Genomic DNA, 12,545 nt, shown 5'->3' with positions numbered 1-12,545 from the left:
ATTTCATTAAAATCGTAAAAACAAAACTTTATATACATAAGGAGTTGAGATCCTCTTCCTACCTTACTATCTGGAGCCTAAGAACCATCAAATCTGAACTGTTCAAGAAAAAGAGATTTGAACCCTTGATTTGTGTGAGGTAGCCCAGTGGAATGAGTTAATGAGACTATCGAATTTAATTTGAACATTTTAAATTTACTGATCCTTGAACTATGGACAATAAGTTTCGAAAATGGTCTCAACTCAAAAAAACCTTTTAGCATATGTAGATAAATGGATGAAGTAATCCTCTGAACGGAGAGAAGAATTTCTCCCCGTGTCACTTTTTAGATTTGCCCAAACTTCAATAAAACCAAAACTTAGCAAGGAAGCAAGGGCCTTGTTGTACAGCTAGTTTATATACGAGCGGGGGGCTTGGGTTTTGGCTTGGCGGGTTATTATTTGCACACCAAATCAAAACCCTTGAACCGCTGAAGATAAAAAATGGCGAGTCGGAGCGAGGACCGGTTCGAAATAGCCTTCTTCGACGTGGAGACGACGGTGCCGACCCGACCCCGGCAGGGCTTCGCCATCTTGGAATTCGGGTCGATTCTCGTTTGCCCTAGGAAGCTGGTGGAGCTCGACAGCTACTCCACCCTGGTCCGACCCGCCGACCTCTCCGCCATCAACTCCTTGTCCGTACGCTGCAACGGCATTACCCGCGACGCCGTCGTCGCCGCCCCTTCTTTTCAAGACATCGCCGATAAGGTCTACGACATTCTCCACGGTTAGTTCCTTGCCTTTAGTTTTTGTTTTCTCATTTTAACTCTATGCGTTTGGGTGTTTGGCTGCCGAGAAAATTGAGGGAAGAAAAGAAGCTAAATTTTGGACTTTTATTTTAATTTTGTACGAATGATTTGAATTTTAACATGAAAGTTTGATATTTATGGTTGATTGTGTGTTTGGTTGCCGAGAAATGGAAGGAAATTAGCTGCAATGCAAGTAAATTAGCTCAATTTGATTTTTGTGGGTTGCTTTGGATTTCATTTCTGTGGCTGTTGGCGATGATGGATAATTTGAGATTCATATTTCATTAATGGTATGAAGAATTTTGGTTGATTTTCAGTTTTGATGAGTGGAATTTGATTTTATGGTTTTCTTGTATAGGACGTATATGGGCTGGTCACAACATTCTGAGGTTTGATTGTGCTCGGATTCGGGAGGCTTTCGCACAAATTGGTCGGCCTGCTCCAGAACCGAAGGGTACAATTGATTCCTTGGCATTGTTGACACAGCGGTTCGGAAGGAGAGCTGGTAACATGAAGGTATTTATTTTCTCTCCATCTGTTGGTAAATGTTACTGGTTAGATTTTGATCCGAATAAGTTCGTTAAATTATTCAAATCCATATTTAAAGGACAAAAAGAAATATGGAATTGTGATTTTGGTGAATGTTAATCGTTTATACATACATGACATGTATTATTTTGCGTAGATGGCCACTCTTGCAACCTATTTCGGGCTTGGACAGCAGAAACACAGGTATTTCTGGAAACGTACTTCGAGTTTAAACTAATTACTCTTGCCTTCAATTTGGTTTCCTTGAACTAATCTTTTATGTAATGGTATGTCAGGAGTTTGGATGATGTTCGAATGAATCTTGAAGTTCTGAAATACTGTGCAACCGTTTTATTCTTGGTAATGATTTGATTTTGAAAGGAATGGTGAACCCATTCATTCTTGAATAATAAAGCATTTATATTGAATTTCATGTTGGTTTTCTAATGGTGGTGAGGAGCTCACACGAGAAGGGGCGGGGTGTTACCATGTTAGATTATAAATCAGTTGTATTTTATTTTCAATTTTGGAATGTGTAGTTTCTCTATTTATAAGGGTCATAATGCACGGTATGAGGCTCGAAATTAGACATAAGACTAGTATTCTTAAAACAGTATTTGGCTCACATCCTTAGAGTTAGACCTTTTGAAGCTCAAGTTGAGCTGCTCACTCAACAAAATATATCAAAAGTAAGAACTTAACTATAGTCTGATCTACTCACAGGAGTCGAGCCTCCCAGACGTATTCACGGAGAACAGTTGGGTTTCTCCAAATGCTATCACAAGAAGTCGTAGTGATGGGAAATCTTCTGCTGAGGGGGCTCGCATAAACATGAATACTCAGCATGAGAATGGTCAGATGTTATCCTCTACAAATCAAAGAACAGGGGAGAATCATCCAATAACATCTCTTAGGGATAACAATACCGAAGAAGTCTCTGATCTAGTTGAATCGAGCACAGCTCGACCAGATCTCTTTGACATGGGCCCACTTAGAGATGAAGTGATGAAAGAGTTGAATCATCCAGACATCACATTGAGAGAAATACGTGTGCAAGAGTCTGTTGAGAGTTCTCCACCTGCTGCATTGGGGAGCTCCAATGGCACTGTGGAGTTTTTACAGCCTGATGAAGTTTCCATTCCTTCTATATGTGCTTCCCTTGTTCCGTTGTATCGCGGTAGTCAGAGGATAAAGTTGTTACACAAAGATGTAACTTTGCAGATTTGCTGTAGGCATATGAAATTGCGGTTTGGAATCAATGAAAAGTATTTTGATCAAGCTGGCCGGCCACGTTTGAATATTGTTGGTTACGCATCACCAAGTTTGTGCAAAGTTCTTGATGCATGTGATGGCATTGCACAAAAGTTGTCTATGGATTCTGGCAGCAGCTCCGAATGGAGGCCTGCTGTGATCCGAAACGAGGGTTTCTATAACTGTCCTACAGTGAGATTACAGTAAGTTTCTCTCTCTCCCTCTCTCTCTCTCTCTCTCTCTCTCTCTCTCTCTCTCTCTCTCTCTCACTCTCTCACACACACACACACACATAAGAAAACACAATATTACTGCAGTTTATTGGCTACTCAAAAGGAGGACTCATCTGATTATGTACTGTTTCTTTGTATAATTTGTTTCTGCAGTATACCGACAGCAGTATGTGGGGATATTGCATTATACGCCACAGAGATATATCAGAAAGAGCCTTCGGGCACCGAGCAGAGGCTCGTCTTCACCAAGTTTGATGCTTCGGAACTTAGCACCCTTTTCAAACCGGGGACTTTTATGGATGCGTTCTTCTCCTTGGATCCCTACGACTATCAGCAGAGAGCAGGCATTAGGTTGGTGGCAAAGAAATTGATTCTTCATTCCAATTGACAGATGAATTTGGATCTCCGATTTGTTTGATGTGGGGAAGTTGCTCTGTAAATCTGGCCAGGTAGATTGACATATTCAGAAGATTAGTTTTTCAATTTCATAAACAAAAGTGGAAATTAGGGGATGCTGATGATTGTGACATGTAATTCAAGCATGTGTTAAAGTTAATTCTTTGTTATTAAAAATTTATGCTACTATATATGTTCTTTGACTATGCAATCTGATCAAGTTATCTTATTAGTATGAAGTTATTATTACGGAAAATATGATTTCCGCACTCAACTTTTCTCAGTATGCAATCCTTCGATTTGTCCTAGCATTCAAGAATTTGGCTATAATACTTACATGTATTTAATACAATTACCATCACGATTGTCAGATGGTGATTGTATTAATATATATGAATGCTTGAGTTATGCTGATCGTTAGATCATAATTGTATCAAATACATGCAAGTATTGTAATCGGTCTCAGCATTCAAATTCAATAATTTAAGCATAATCAAACAACCAAAACATCGGAAATAAGTGCAGTAAGAGAAAACGGGATGTGAAAATGACAACTCTCTTATTATTGTAAACAAAGTGAAATGATGGGGCCCACTTTGAGATTTAAGATTGTGAGCAAGGAAATGGTAAACTTTTATACTGATAAAGCCAAAAACGACCTTTTAACCTTCAAAATTCATAATCCTTGTTCTTTAGCATGATCACCAGATTATGAGATGGCTCCTCCTGCATGCAGGCCCTGCCCTGTTTTAAGCATGTTTTTTGCATGGCTCTATTCATATTCATATGCTTAATTTGATGAGGTAAATGGCAAATCAACCTATTGGATTGTTACAGCGTACTCGTTAAGACCCGTTTAATTTCTTATCACAATAATATAGAAGGAAGATTGATACTGGTGATGAAGGTGTAAGTTAAAATCAAACTAAATGGGTCTTAACAGGTATCTATTAACAATCCAATATTTTGATTTGCCTACTCTAGTTTTAGGGACGGAGGCCGCTGATAATAATATAGATCCGAAGCAGCCAGAGGACAATTTCGAGCATGCCGTGGCCACTGTGAAGGAGGAGGAGTTAGATGAAGCGACTCTTCTTGCTACGAAAAGGAGGATTCTCTCTCTCTCTCTAGCTTAACTCAAGCAGGGACCAATTTCTTTTGGACGTTCAAAAAAGGGTGAAATAAAGAATGGAGAGTCATCAGCTTTCGATAGTCATACTAAATCAAGCACACTTCAAATCAACTTCCAAGTGATTGCCCGCAGTGGAGACATTGTAGCTGAACATTCAAGGATGGAAGAGAAACATCAAGCATTTGGTTACCAAGTGGTTGATGATCTGCAAGTACAAGGAAGTGGAGAGGCATGGGAACCCAATTCAGAAGGAGATGACTTGCCGAGCAGTACCAGTGTCGACCTAGATTCTCTTTCGCTGGAGAGATCTTGTTCCCCACCCGTATCAATGAAACTTTAACGTCAAAAGAATTTCGAGGAAGACTGATACTCACAGCTGCGTTTGCATCCAAGAAGAGAAATTCGACATGATGTTTCCAGCTTACCTCGCCAAGCTGCCTAATAAGCAGCTGCATAGTAAGTGCCTGAATGTTTACATATAAGCATCGTCAGTTCATCGTCTTAAAACTTGCTCATGATTTTTTATCTATGGACTAGTTGAAATCGGCTACAAATTTAGCAGATCTTTAGACTTATGAGTTGTGAGCAGTGTTTTAAAAAACTCAGCTCGGGGCGTGCCTGGGCAGTCTTGGAGGTGGGACTTTAATATTTTTGTCTCTGTGGGAGCCGGCGAAATACTTGTTTAGGCTTCGTGGGGCACGCCTAAGGCAACATCTTTTCATTTTTAAGTTGCAGAAATCTAGAATTTTTTGAGTTATTGAGTTTGCCTAGCGAATAAGATGAAGATAGCTTGGGTTTTTTTTTTCTTTTTTTCTTTTTTTTCTTTTTTGGCCTTTTCATTTTTCTAAACTTTTCATTACCCGCTTTGCTGTCATGACTCATTTATTACCCCTTCTTTGCTGGTATTTATGACTTCACTATCTTCCTTTATCTTTACTTTTCATTTTTCTATACTTTTTATTAGCCCATTTTCATGACATTTATTATCTCACTTTGCTGATAATTATTACCCCACTATCTTCCTTTCTGTTCACTTTTTATAAGAGTTTTTTGCAAGATTTTCATATAGGCGGGGTTATGCATGAAACATCTCGCTCACACCTTCACATAGGCGGGGTTATTCATGAAATGTCTTACTCACGCCTTTGTCTTTTAAAACATTGGCTGTGAGCAAATTCGTCAATGTCCGTCACATATTCGCCCGCTTTCAATAGTATAATTTTGGTTGGACAAAGAGACCGATAACATGTGCTATCAGAATGTTGAGAAGTAGAGAGTTCATTGACCGATAACCATAGATACTTCGACAACGCCCTTAACAAACCTTTCCTTACATGTTCGAACCAGGGACTTATCGCTCAAATGGTAAAGCACATATCTCCTACATTTAGCGTAAATGTCCGATTAATCTTATCTTTCTTGGAGTAAAATGGCAAGATATTTTGGTGCTCTTAGTGGACGAGGGACTGAACTCCCGATAAATAGGAAGGAAACTGAGCAATTCTAGCAAGATCAACTTCTGATCATGTACGGTAACATATCGCGTTAGCTTTGTCGATGGACAGGGAAAGTAGGAAAGCTAGCTACAAATGTGACTGGTTAGGCAATCGCAGCAGCTCAGCTTCGTCCATGTCATGGTACTGTAAGATGGTCCCAGTCCCCCCTAATTCTCAACGTGCGAAAGATTTACGTACGTTGGTTCTGGAATATATCATGTCCTTTGTAATTTCAACTTTTTAGATGGAAATCCATGTGCTTAATGTGCTTGAAATTTGATGTGGCAAGGGATGCGACAGACACCCTCTTGTGATATCAGTTTGGTAAAATAGCATGTGGAGATAAAATCTTGGAGAAGAAGAGTATAGGCTAGCAGCTACATCCCCTCCCATAAAGTTGTATGATTCTTTTTCTACTGGTTTCCAGCAATACACATGCAGACATTCTGCTTATGTTTTCTATGATTCCAGCGATGGTCTACATTTAAATAACCTTACTACGGAGAGAGGATTTAAATTATTGTGCACTCTATTGATTGAGTCAATCTTAGACCAGCTTAGATCTGATAGTAAAATCATACAAACACAAGAACACACAAGATATATCGTGATTCACCTTAAGTTGGGACTACGTCCACGTTGGTGTGGATCTGATTTCACTAAATAAGAGTTACATGGAGACTTGTTGCCTTTAAGAGAGTAGAGAAACTAGGATTTCCTGGAGAGGCTAGAGTTTTTGAATGAGAGCTCTCCTACGACAAAGGTGACGGATACTCTCTAGGATTAGGGTTTCCCTCCCCTTTACATGGTTCATGGACTAAAGAGTAAGGCCCAAATAAGGTACAACATACTCTCTACAAGTATATTTTTCTTTCTAAATATAGAAATTTTACAGTACATAATGAGAATATTCGAGTGCTAATAATAATTCCACTTCTAAATTTCTAATTGTTAAATGTTTCTTTTGTTTGCAACAAATAGGTAGTGCAAGCTCTACCCCTTCATCATTCCATCCCAATATTCGGGGTTTGTTTTGGTTCGGTTTAGGCCTTAGACCGCGCTAAACCAATATAAGATTACAGTTCATGCGTTAAACTAGCTGTATGACAGAACCAGACTATTCATTCAATTAGTTTTGTTCTGCTGGCGTAAACAATTTAGACAATTTTAGATCCATCTTAATCAATTGTTATACGATCCGACAATTTATCTTATAATGTAATCTAATTATCTATAATCTAGTTTGATTATCCACTTTCTAAACTTAAAACTACATGATTGTATTGGAGCTTAATCCCCACCATAACTCAAGCAGTTATCAATTCATTGCCAATTTAATGCATGGACAATAAAAGCCAAACATATGCCAAATTTCATGTGTTTCACTTTCCCGAAATGGAATAAAAACAGTTTAAGAAATGCTAAAAATAAAAACAGCTTTAACATATTTTTTCTCTTGGAAAAGCCAAAAAATAAGAAAAACAACAACAAAATTTTATCTTGAGGTCGGTTTTATGAATCTTAGAACATTACTAAGTTAGATTTTATATCAAGTTTTCCGTCAATTTCAAATGCTCTATATCTTTTCTTAGAGACGTCTTTCTTTGCTCCTTTTACCTTAAACTTCTATATCATAATCGCATTTTTTAATCACATCATCTGTAAATCTTCAGTCCACATGTCCACGCTGTAAGTAAAAGATAAAAAGTGAGTCCTAGTGTCTTCACCAAATAGTCCTAATCCGAGATACGCCTGCCTTTTTGCACTTTTCTTTTCTGTCGCCCAATCGTCCACGTCTCTCCTCATCTTTATCCTACGCCCACTACACCCCCACTTGCACGCTAGCTGGCCTTACGTGTATCCTCCACCATTTTGATATAGAAGGAGAGGGAAGCCATAGGTGGACTGAGAGTTTATTTAAAAGTCCACTTTTTCTGCTAACTTTTCTTTTTCGGGTTTTTCTCTCCTTTTCGGAGGCCGAGTCGGGACCGATTTCGGCTAGTGCTAACGTGCGCCGCGGTGGCCGGTGATCCGAACTCGGAACTCCTTTTACTATTTAATTATCTCGTTCTATCAGCTTCTTCCGCGTTCGTCTCAAATTCCGAACCTTCCGATCATCTGACAGTCTCAGCTCGCTTGGAGTCTGCGGTTGTACGGACGGGCGTTTGGGGGTTTTGACTAAGAAATGGAGTCAGCGCTCGGAGTTGGGGATTGGGGACCGGAGAACCCCTAATTTGGGACTCTGATTGCAGCCTTGGAGATGGAGCGGTGAGTGTTTTGATTGGAATTGTGGAGGTTTTGTAGAATCGGAGTGTTTTTGGGGGCTTTTGCGTTTGATATGGAGCCGAAGGAGCTGAATTTGAACAGGGACTTTGAAACTGGTAGCAGTGGCGGCGGGGGTGGAGGTTGTGGTGGCGGTGGTGGTGGTGCTGATGGGTTCATCGACAGGAGTAGAGTGAGGATTTTACTGTGCGATAACAACGAGTCCAGTTCGGAAGAGGTTTTCACGCTTCTTGTGAAATGTTCTTACCAGGGTATGAACATATTTTATTTATTTTATTATTTTTGTAAAAGTTCATTACTTTGATCGTATCTTCTGTTTTCGAAGTTTGGAAATGGTTAAAGCTTATCACTTGTTTGGCTGCTAAGAAAATGGAGGGAAAATTCTGTGAAAGAAAGTAAATGAATTGATCCGAAATTTAACTTTTTGATGACCTGAGAAAGAAAAAAATGTTTTCAATCTACAAAGATAAGGTGCACTGAGTTGATGCCAATTACCATATGTGAATTGATTGTCGTTGTGGATGTTTGATCGTTTCTAACTTTCTCGAGTTTCCAAATGAATCCTTAGAGTTTAGGTGAAAGATGGTGTGAATTTATTCGAATAAGTAAATTTTTTGTGAAGATTGATGCTAAACATGCCACCTGAACAGTGCGACAAGGTTTAGGAAGGCCAAGATGAGAAGCCAACGCTTGAAGATGTTGTGTATGTTCAATTCCGACTCTTGATTTGTTTGCTGATTCTTAATTTCTTTGCTTTACAGTTATTTCCGTGAAGTCTCCTCGACAGGTGATTGATGCATTGAATGCAGAGGGACCTGATATCGATCTTATACTTGCCGAAGTTGACCTTCCAATGCGCAAAGGCATGAAATTGTTGAAGTACATCACACGGGACAGAGAGTTACGGCGCATTCCTGTAATCAGTAAGCATGTCTTTTCTTAATACTATTTTCACTTAATGTTAAATGCTTCCTATCAGGGAAAATTGTAGTCTTAACTTCACTGCTGAACCTTTTTTTGGCCAGTGATGTCGGCACAAGATGAGGTCTCTACTGTTGTTAAGTGCTTGAAGCTTGGAGCAGCAGACTATCTTGTGAAGCCTTTACGAACTAATGAACTTCTGAACTTGTGGACACACATGTGGAGAAGAAGGCGCATGGTTTGTTTGCATGACTTTGATGCTTTTGTTTCTGAGCTGTTCTTGTAATTACCCGCACAGCCCTCTTCCATACCAGTCAATCTTCTCTTGCCCCTTGCTTTATCAAAATCCTTGTTGATAGAAATAAACACAATAGGGGTGCCTAGCAAGCTAGCAAGTCAGTAAGTGATCGTCATGTAGGAGTTGATGTTTCTTTTGGGCTGTTAGTATCTTTATATATCCTCTTAGGTGCATCTACTATCTTGGATAGTTCAGAAGAAAGCATGCAACCAAATTACCTGCCTTCTCACTTCTGAAGCTAAAGTTCGTAACCTTTATTTCAAAGGGCCACGTCTGTTCATCAGTAATACCTCTTTTTTCAAGTTCCTCATCACTAACTGATGCATGTGCACTAGGATACTACCATATCCTCTCAAATTAGTAACTAATCATTTTTTATTTACTGTATTTGGCAGCTTGGGCTGGCAGAGAAGAACCTTATAAATTATGTTGATCTGGTGATATCAGACCCGAGCGGATCCAATACAAACAGTACTACTTTATTCTCGGATGACACAGATGATAAATCTGGCAATCCAGAGACGGGAACCTCAACTCCTGAGGAAGATAAGGTGACCGTATACTAATTATTTTCTTTTTAAAGATGAGTTTTTCTGGTCGTCATGTAAGATATTTATTAAATATAGAGTTAAGCTTGATTGTTAAAGTGTATGCACCTTAAAAAATCTGTTCACTCATCACTGTGAGCCCATTAGCTCCACTGACGCCTGATCTGTGTTAAGTCTTTACCGTTGTATTGGTCTGGGAGGGATCTAATATGTAACACATGCAAAATGTCAAATGTCTACTTTATATGTTGTTTGGAGTTTCATTTGGGAGCTACGGAAACGGTTTTACATGGAATTAGAAGAGTGCATAATTCTAAATGAAGTACTTGTCAGAGAATAGAACTGTAGATTAAGCATAATACCGAAGCATACATATATGAAGTTATGTGAGGTGTGCGATCCCACTGTTTTAGGGCCGTGTTATCTGGGAAAGCACATTTGAGATGTTGTTTTAACCAATCACAAACATTTAGAATGTACTTTAATGGCTTGAAATATAAATTTAACACATTACAAATCTTTTCAGTTGTTATTCTATTTTCCTCTACGTCATATACTCTGGAACAACCGACTCATGCTAAACTAGATTTGAGATGAAACCGATATTAGAATCTGAAAACTCACTTAGGGCTCAAGATGAATCTTTTCTTCTTCTTTATCATCTTCTTGTTAATTAATTAATTGTATTTTTTAGTCTGATGCTGTTGCTGCTGCGATGGAGCTTCCAGTAAAGAATATATCAGAATTTCGGCCTGATGTTCCAGGAATAAGTGACCGCCAAACTGGTGAGCCACTTGTGACATTGAGAAATTTTGTTTATCATATGTTTTGAACATTTGTTCAGTAGAAACACCATCATGTATGGCTAGGACTTTATTGTGTCTTAGCTGCATCATTAATTCAACTTCACTAATCTGAGTAAAGCAAAAACTATCTTTAAGAAGAATAGTTTTTCAGTATGACATTTTTCATCTTTTCCGCTTAAGTAACCTTTTCCATTTTCTCTGATTATATTATTCAGGAAAGTTTTTATCTGCCCCAAGAAAGAGCGAGCTAAAGATTGGCATTGGCGAGTCATCTGCCTTCTTTACCTATGTCAAATCAAGCAAACTTAAAATCAACTCCCAGGTGGTTGCCGATGTTGAAGACATTGCCACTGAACATTTGAGGATAGAAGAGAAACATCAAGAATATGTTTCCCACCAAGTGGTTGATGATGATCCCCAAGTACATGGAAATGGAGAGGCGTGGGAAAGCAACTCACAGGGAGATGACTTGCCAAGCAGTAATAGTATCCCAGATTCTCTTTCGTTGGAGAGGTCTAGTACCCCGTCTGGATCAATGGAACTTCAACATCAGAGAAGTTTTGAGGAAGACAGATCCTCTCAAGTGCCTGCACATCCAAGAAATGAACTTCAACATGATTTTTCTGGCTTACCTGCCCAAGCCACCTATCAATATTATATGCCGGGGGCTGTCAATCAAGTTATGATGTCATCGTCACCCCAAGTTTATCAAAATAATCTGCAAGACATGCAAAATCATGCTATGATGCCACAATACAATCATCTTCCACACTGCCCTCCACACATGAATGGGATGGCTTCGTTCCCCTATTATAGTATATGCTTGCATCCTGGTCAGCAAATGCCGAATGCTCAGCCGTGGCCCTCATTTGGAAGTTCAGCTTCCACTGAAGTGAATCTAAATAAGGTTGACAGAAGGGAGGCAGCATTGATTAAATTTAGGCAAAAAAGAAAGGAGCGGTGTTTTGATAAAAAGATCAGGTATGTAAATCGAAAGAAACTTGCCGAAAGGAGGCCTCGTGTTCGGGGACAGTTTGTGAGGAAGTTAAATGGTGTAAATGTGGATCTTAATGGCGAGCCTGCATCTGTTGAAGATGACGAGGAGGATGAAAGGGATGACGAGGAGCTTGCATCAAGGGATTCCTCCCCGGAAGATGGTGGTCCTTGATAGAAAGTTGTCATATCTGGTTACATGGGAGAATTATCTAATTCATAGGATGCGTTAAATCCCTTTCATTTCGAAAGTTCCTGCATAATGTATACTGGGTGCATCGTCGTATGGGTTGAAGGCCATTGATTCAGGGTTCAAGCTACTGATTCTATTTCGGTAAAATCAAAGATCAGATCATCGTAAGGTATCCCTGTGTCCATCTTCCTGAGGTACAGCATAGCCGAAAAGACACCCGATGTAGAACTGTTGAGGTCGGGAAGCTTTCGTCCATGGTTCATCTCCATGTCCAAAATCCAAACGGGAAATGGGTTCAACTTCCGAATCTTTCTGTCAAGAAGTTTGAGATTTTGAACTATGTGTCAATGGAGAAGTTTTAAACAATGACTTAAAAGGAGGAATGGTGTTTTCTCTTATTACTATGGAATTTTATGAGGATTGAGATATCAATACTTCTCTACTGTTTCCTTAATTTTTGTGAAATTTTGAAGATTTTTTTGTGCCTCTTTCTTTCTTCGATGTAAAAAGCTTAGTTTGCAGAACAAAAGACATCCGTGACTTGCCGGAAGGAGGCATCTCTGCTCTCCCCTGTCCTTCTGGCAATCTCCGCCTAGCGCTTAATCTTAAGATAAAGGATAAACAAGACTGCAACGGCAAAGACTCCGATGATGGAGCCGACAATCCATTTGTTCCTGCT

At 39.3% G+C, this 12,545-nt stretch overlaps 2 protein-coding genes across 2 annotated transcripts; both read left to right on the top strand.

Moving 5' to 3' along the window:
• The first annotated feature begins 291 nt into the window (after positions 1-291).
• Positions 292-3,425, top strand: LOC137710945 (protein NEN1). The gene is made up of 6 exons (XM_068450115.2): positions 292-766; positions 1,147-1,304; positions 1,474-1,520; positions 1,613-1,676; positions 2,040-2,770; positions 2,954-3,425. Exons 1-6 carry the CDS (start codon positions 484-486, stop codon positions 3,186-3,188), a joined length of 1,518 nt encoding a protein of 505 aa, XP_068306216.2. The 5' UTR covers positions 292-483; the 3' UTR covers positions 3,189-3,425.
• A 4,235-nt stretch (positions 3,426-7,660) lies between these two features.
• Positions 7,661-12,352, top strand: LOC137710905 (two-component response regulator-like APRR1). The gene is made up of 6 exons (XM_068450063.2): positions 7,661-8,358; positions 8,869-9,030; positions 9,133-9,266; positions 9,722-9,877; positions 10,569-10,659; positions 10,896-12,352. The coding sequence occupies exons 1-6, from the start codon at positions 8,163-8,165 to the stop codon at positions 11,846-11,848; spliced, it is 1,692 nt and encodes a 563-aa protein (XP_068306164.2). The 5' UTR covers positions 7,661-8,162; the 3' UTR covers positions 11,849-12,352.
• The last annotated feature ends 193 nt before the right edge of the window (positions 12,353-12,545 follow it).

This window comes from Pyrus communis, chromosome 6 (assembly GCF_041283825.1).
Source record: "Pyrus communis isolate YQ-2024b chromosome 6, ASM4128382v1, whole genome shotgun sequence".
Taxonomy (NCBI): domain Eukaryota; kingdom Viridiplantae; phylum Streptophyta; class Magnoliopsida; order Rosales; family Rosaceae; genus Pyrus; species Pyrus communis.
Note: the sequence above shows the minus strand (reverse complement) of the source record. Positions and strands in the feature narration are given on the sequence as shown.

Bases quoted from the DNA above. Each gene is read 5' to 3' on its own strand.
- LOC137710945 (XM_068450115.2), top strand. From the start codon at position 484: ATGGCGAGTCGGAGCGAGGACCGGTTCGAAATAGCCTTCTTCGACGTG. The intron at 1,521-1,612 runs GTATTTCTGGAA...ATGGTATGTCAG, and splicing joins CTTGGACAGCAGAAACACAG to GAGTTTGGATGATGTTCGAA. The intron at 2,771-2,953 runs GTAAGTTTCTCT...TTGTTTCTGCAG, and splicing joins TGTCCTACAGTGAGATTACA to TATACCGACAGCAGTATGTG.
- LOC137710905 (XM_068450063.2), top strand. From the start codon at position 8,163: ATGGAGCCGAAGGAGCTGAATTTGAACAGGGACTTTGAAACTGGTAGC. The intron at 9,878-10,568 runs GTGACCGTATAC...TGTATTTTTTAG, and splicing joins CAACTCCTGAGGAAGATAAG to TCTGATGCTGTTGCTGCTGC. The intron at 10,660-10,895 runs GTGAGCCACTTG...TATATTATTCAG, and splicing joins AATAAGTGACCGCCAAACTG to GAAAGTTTTTATCTGCCCCA.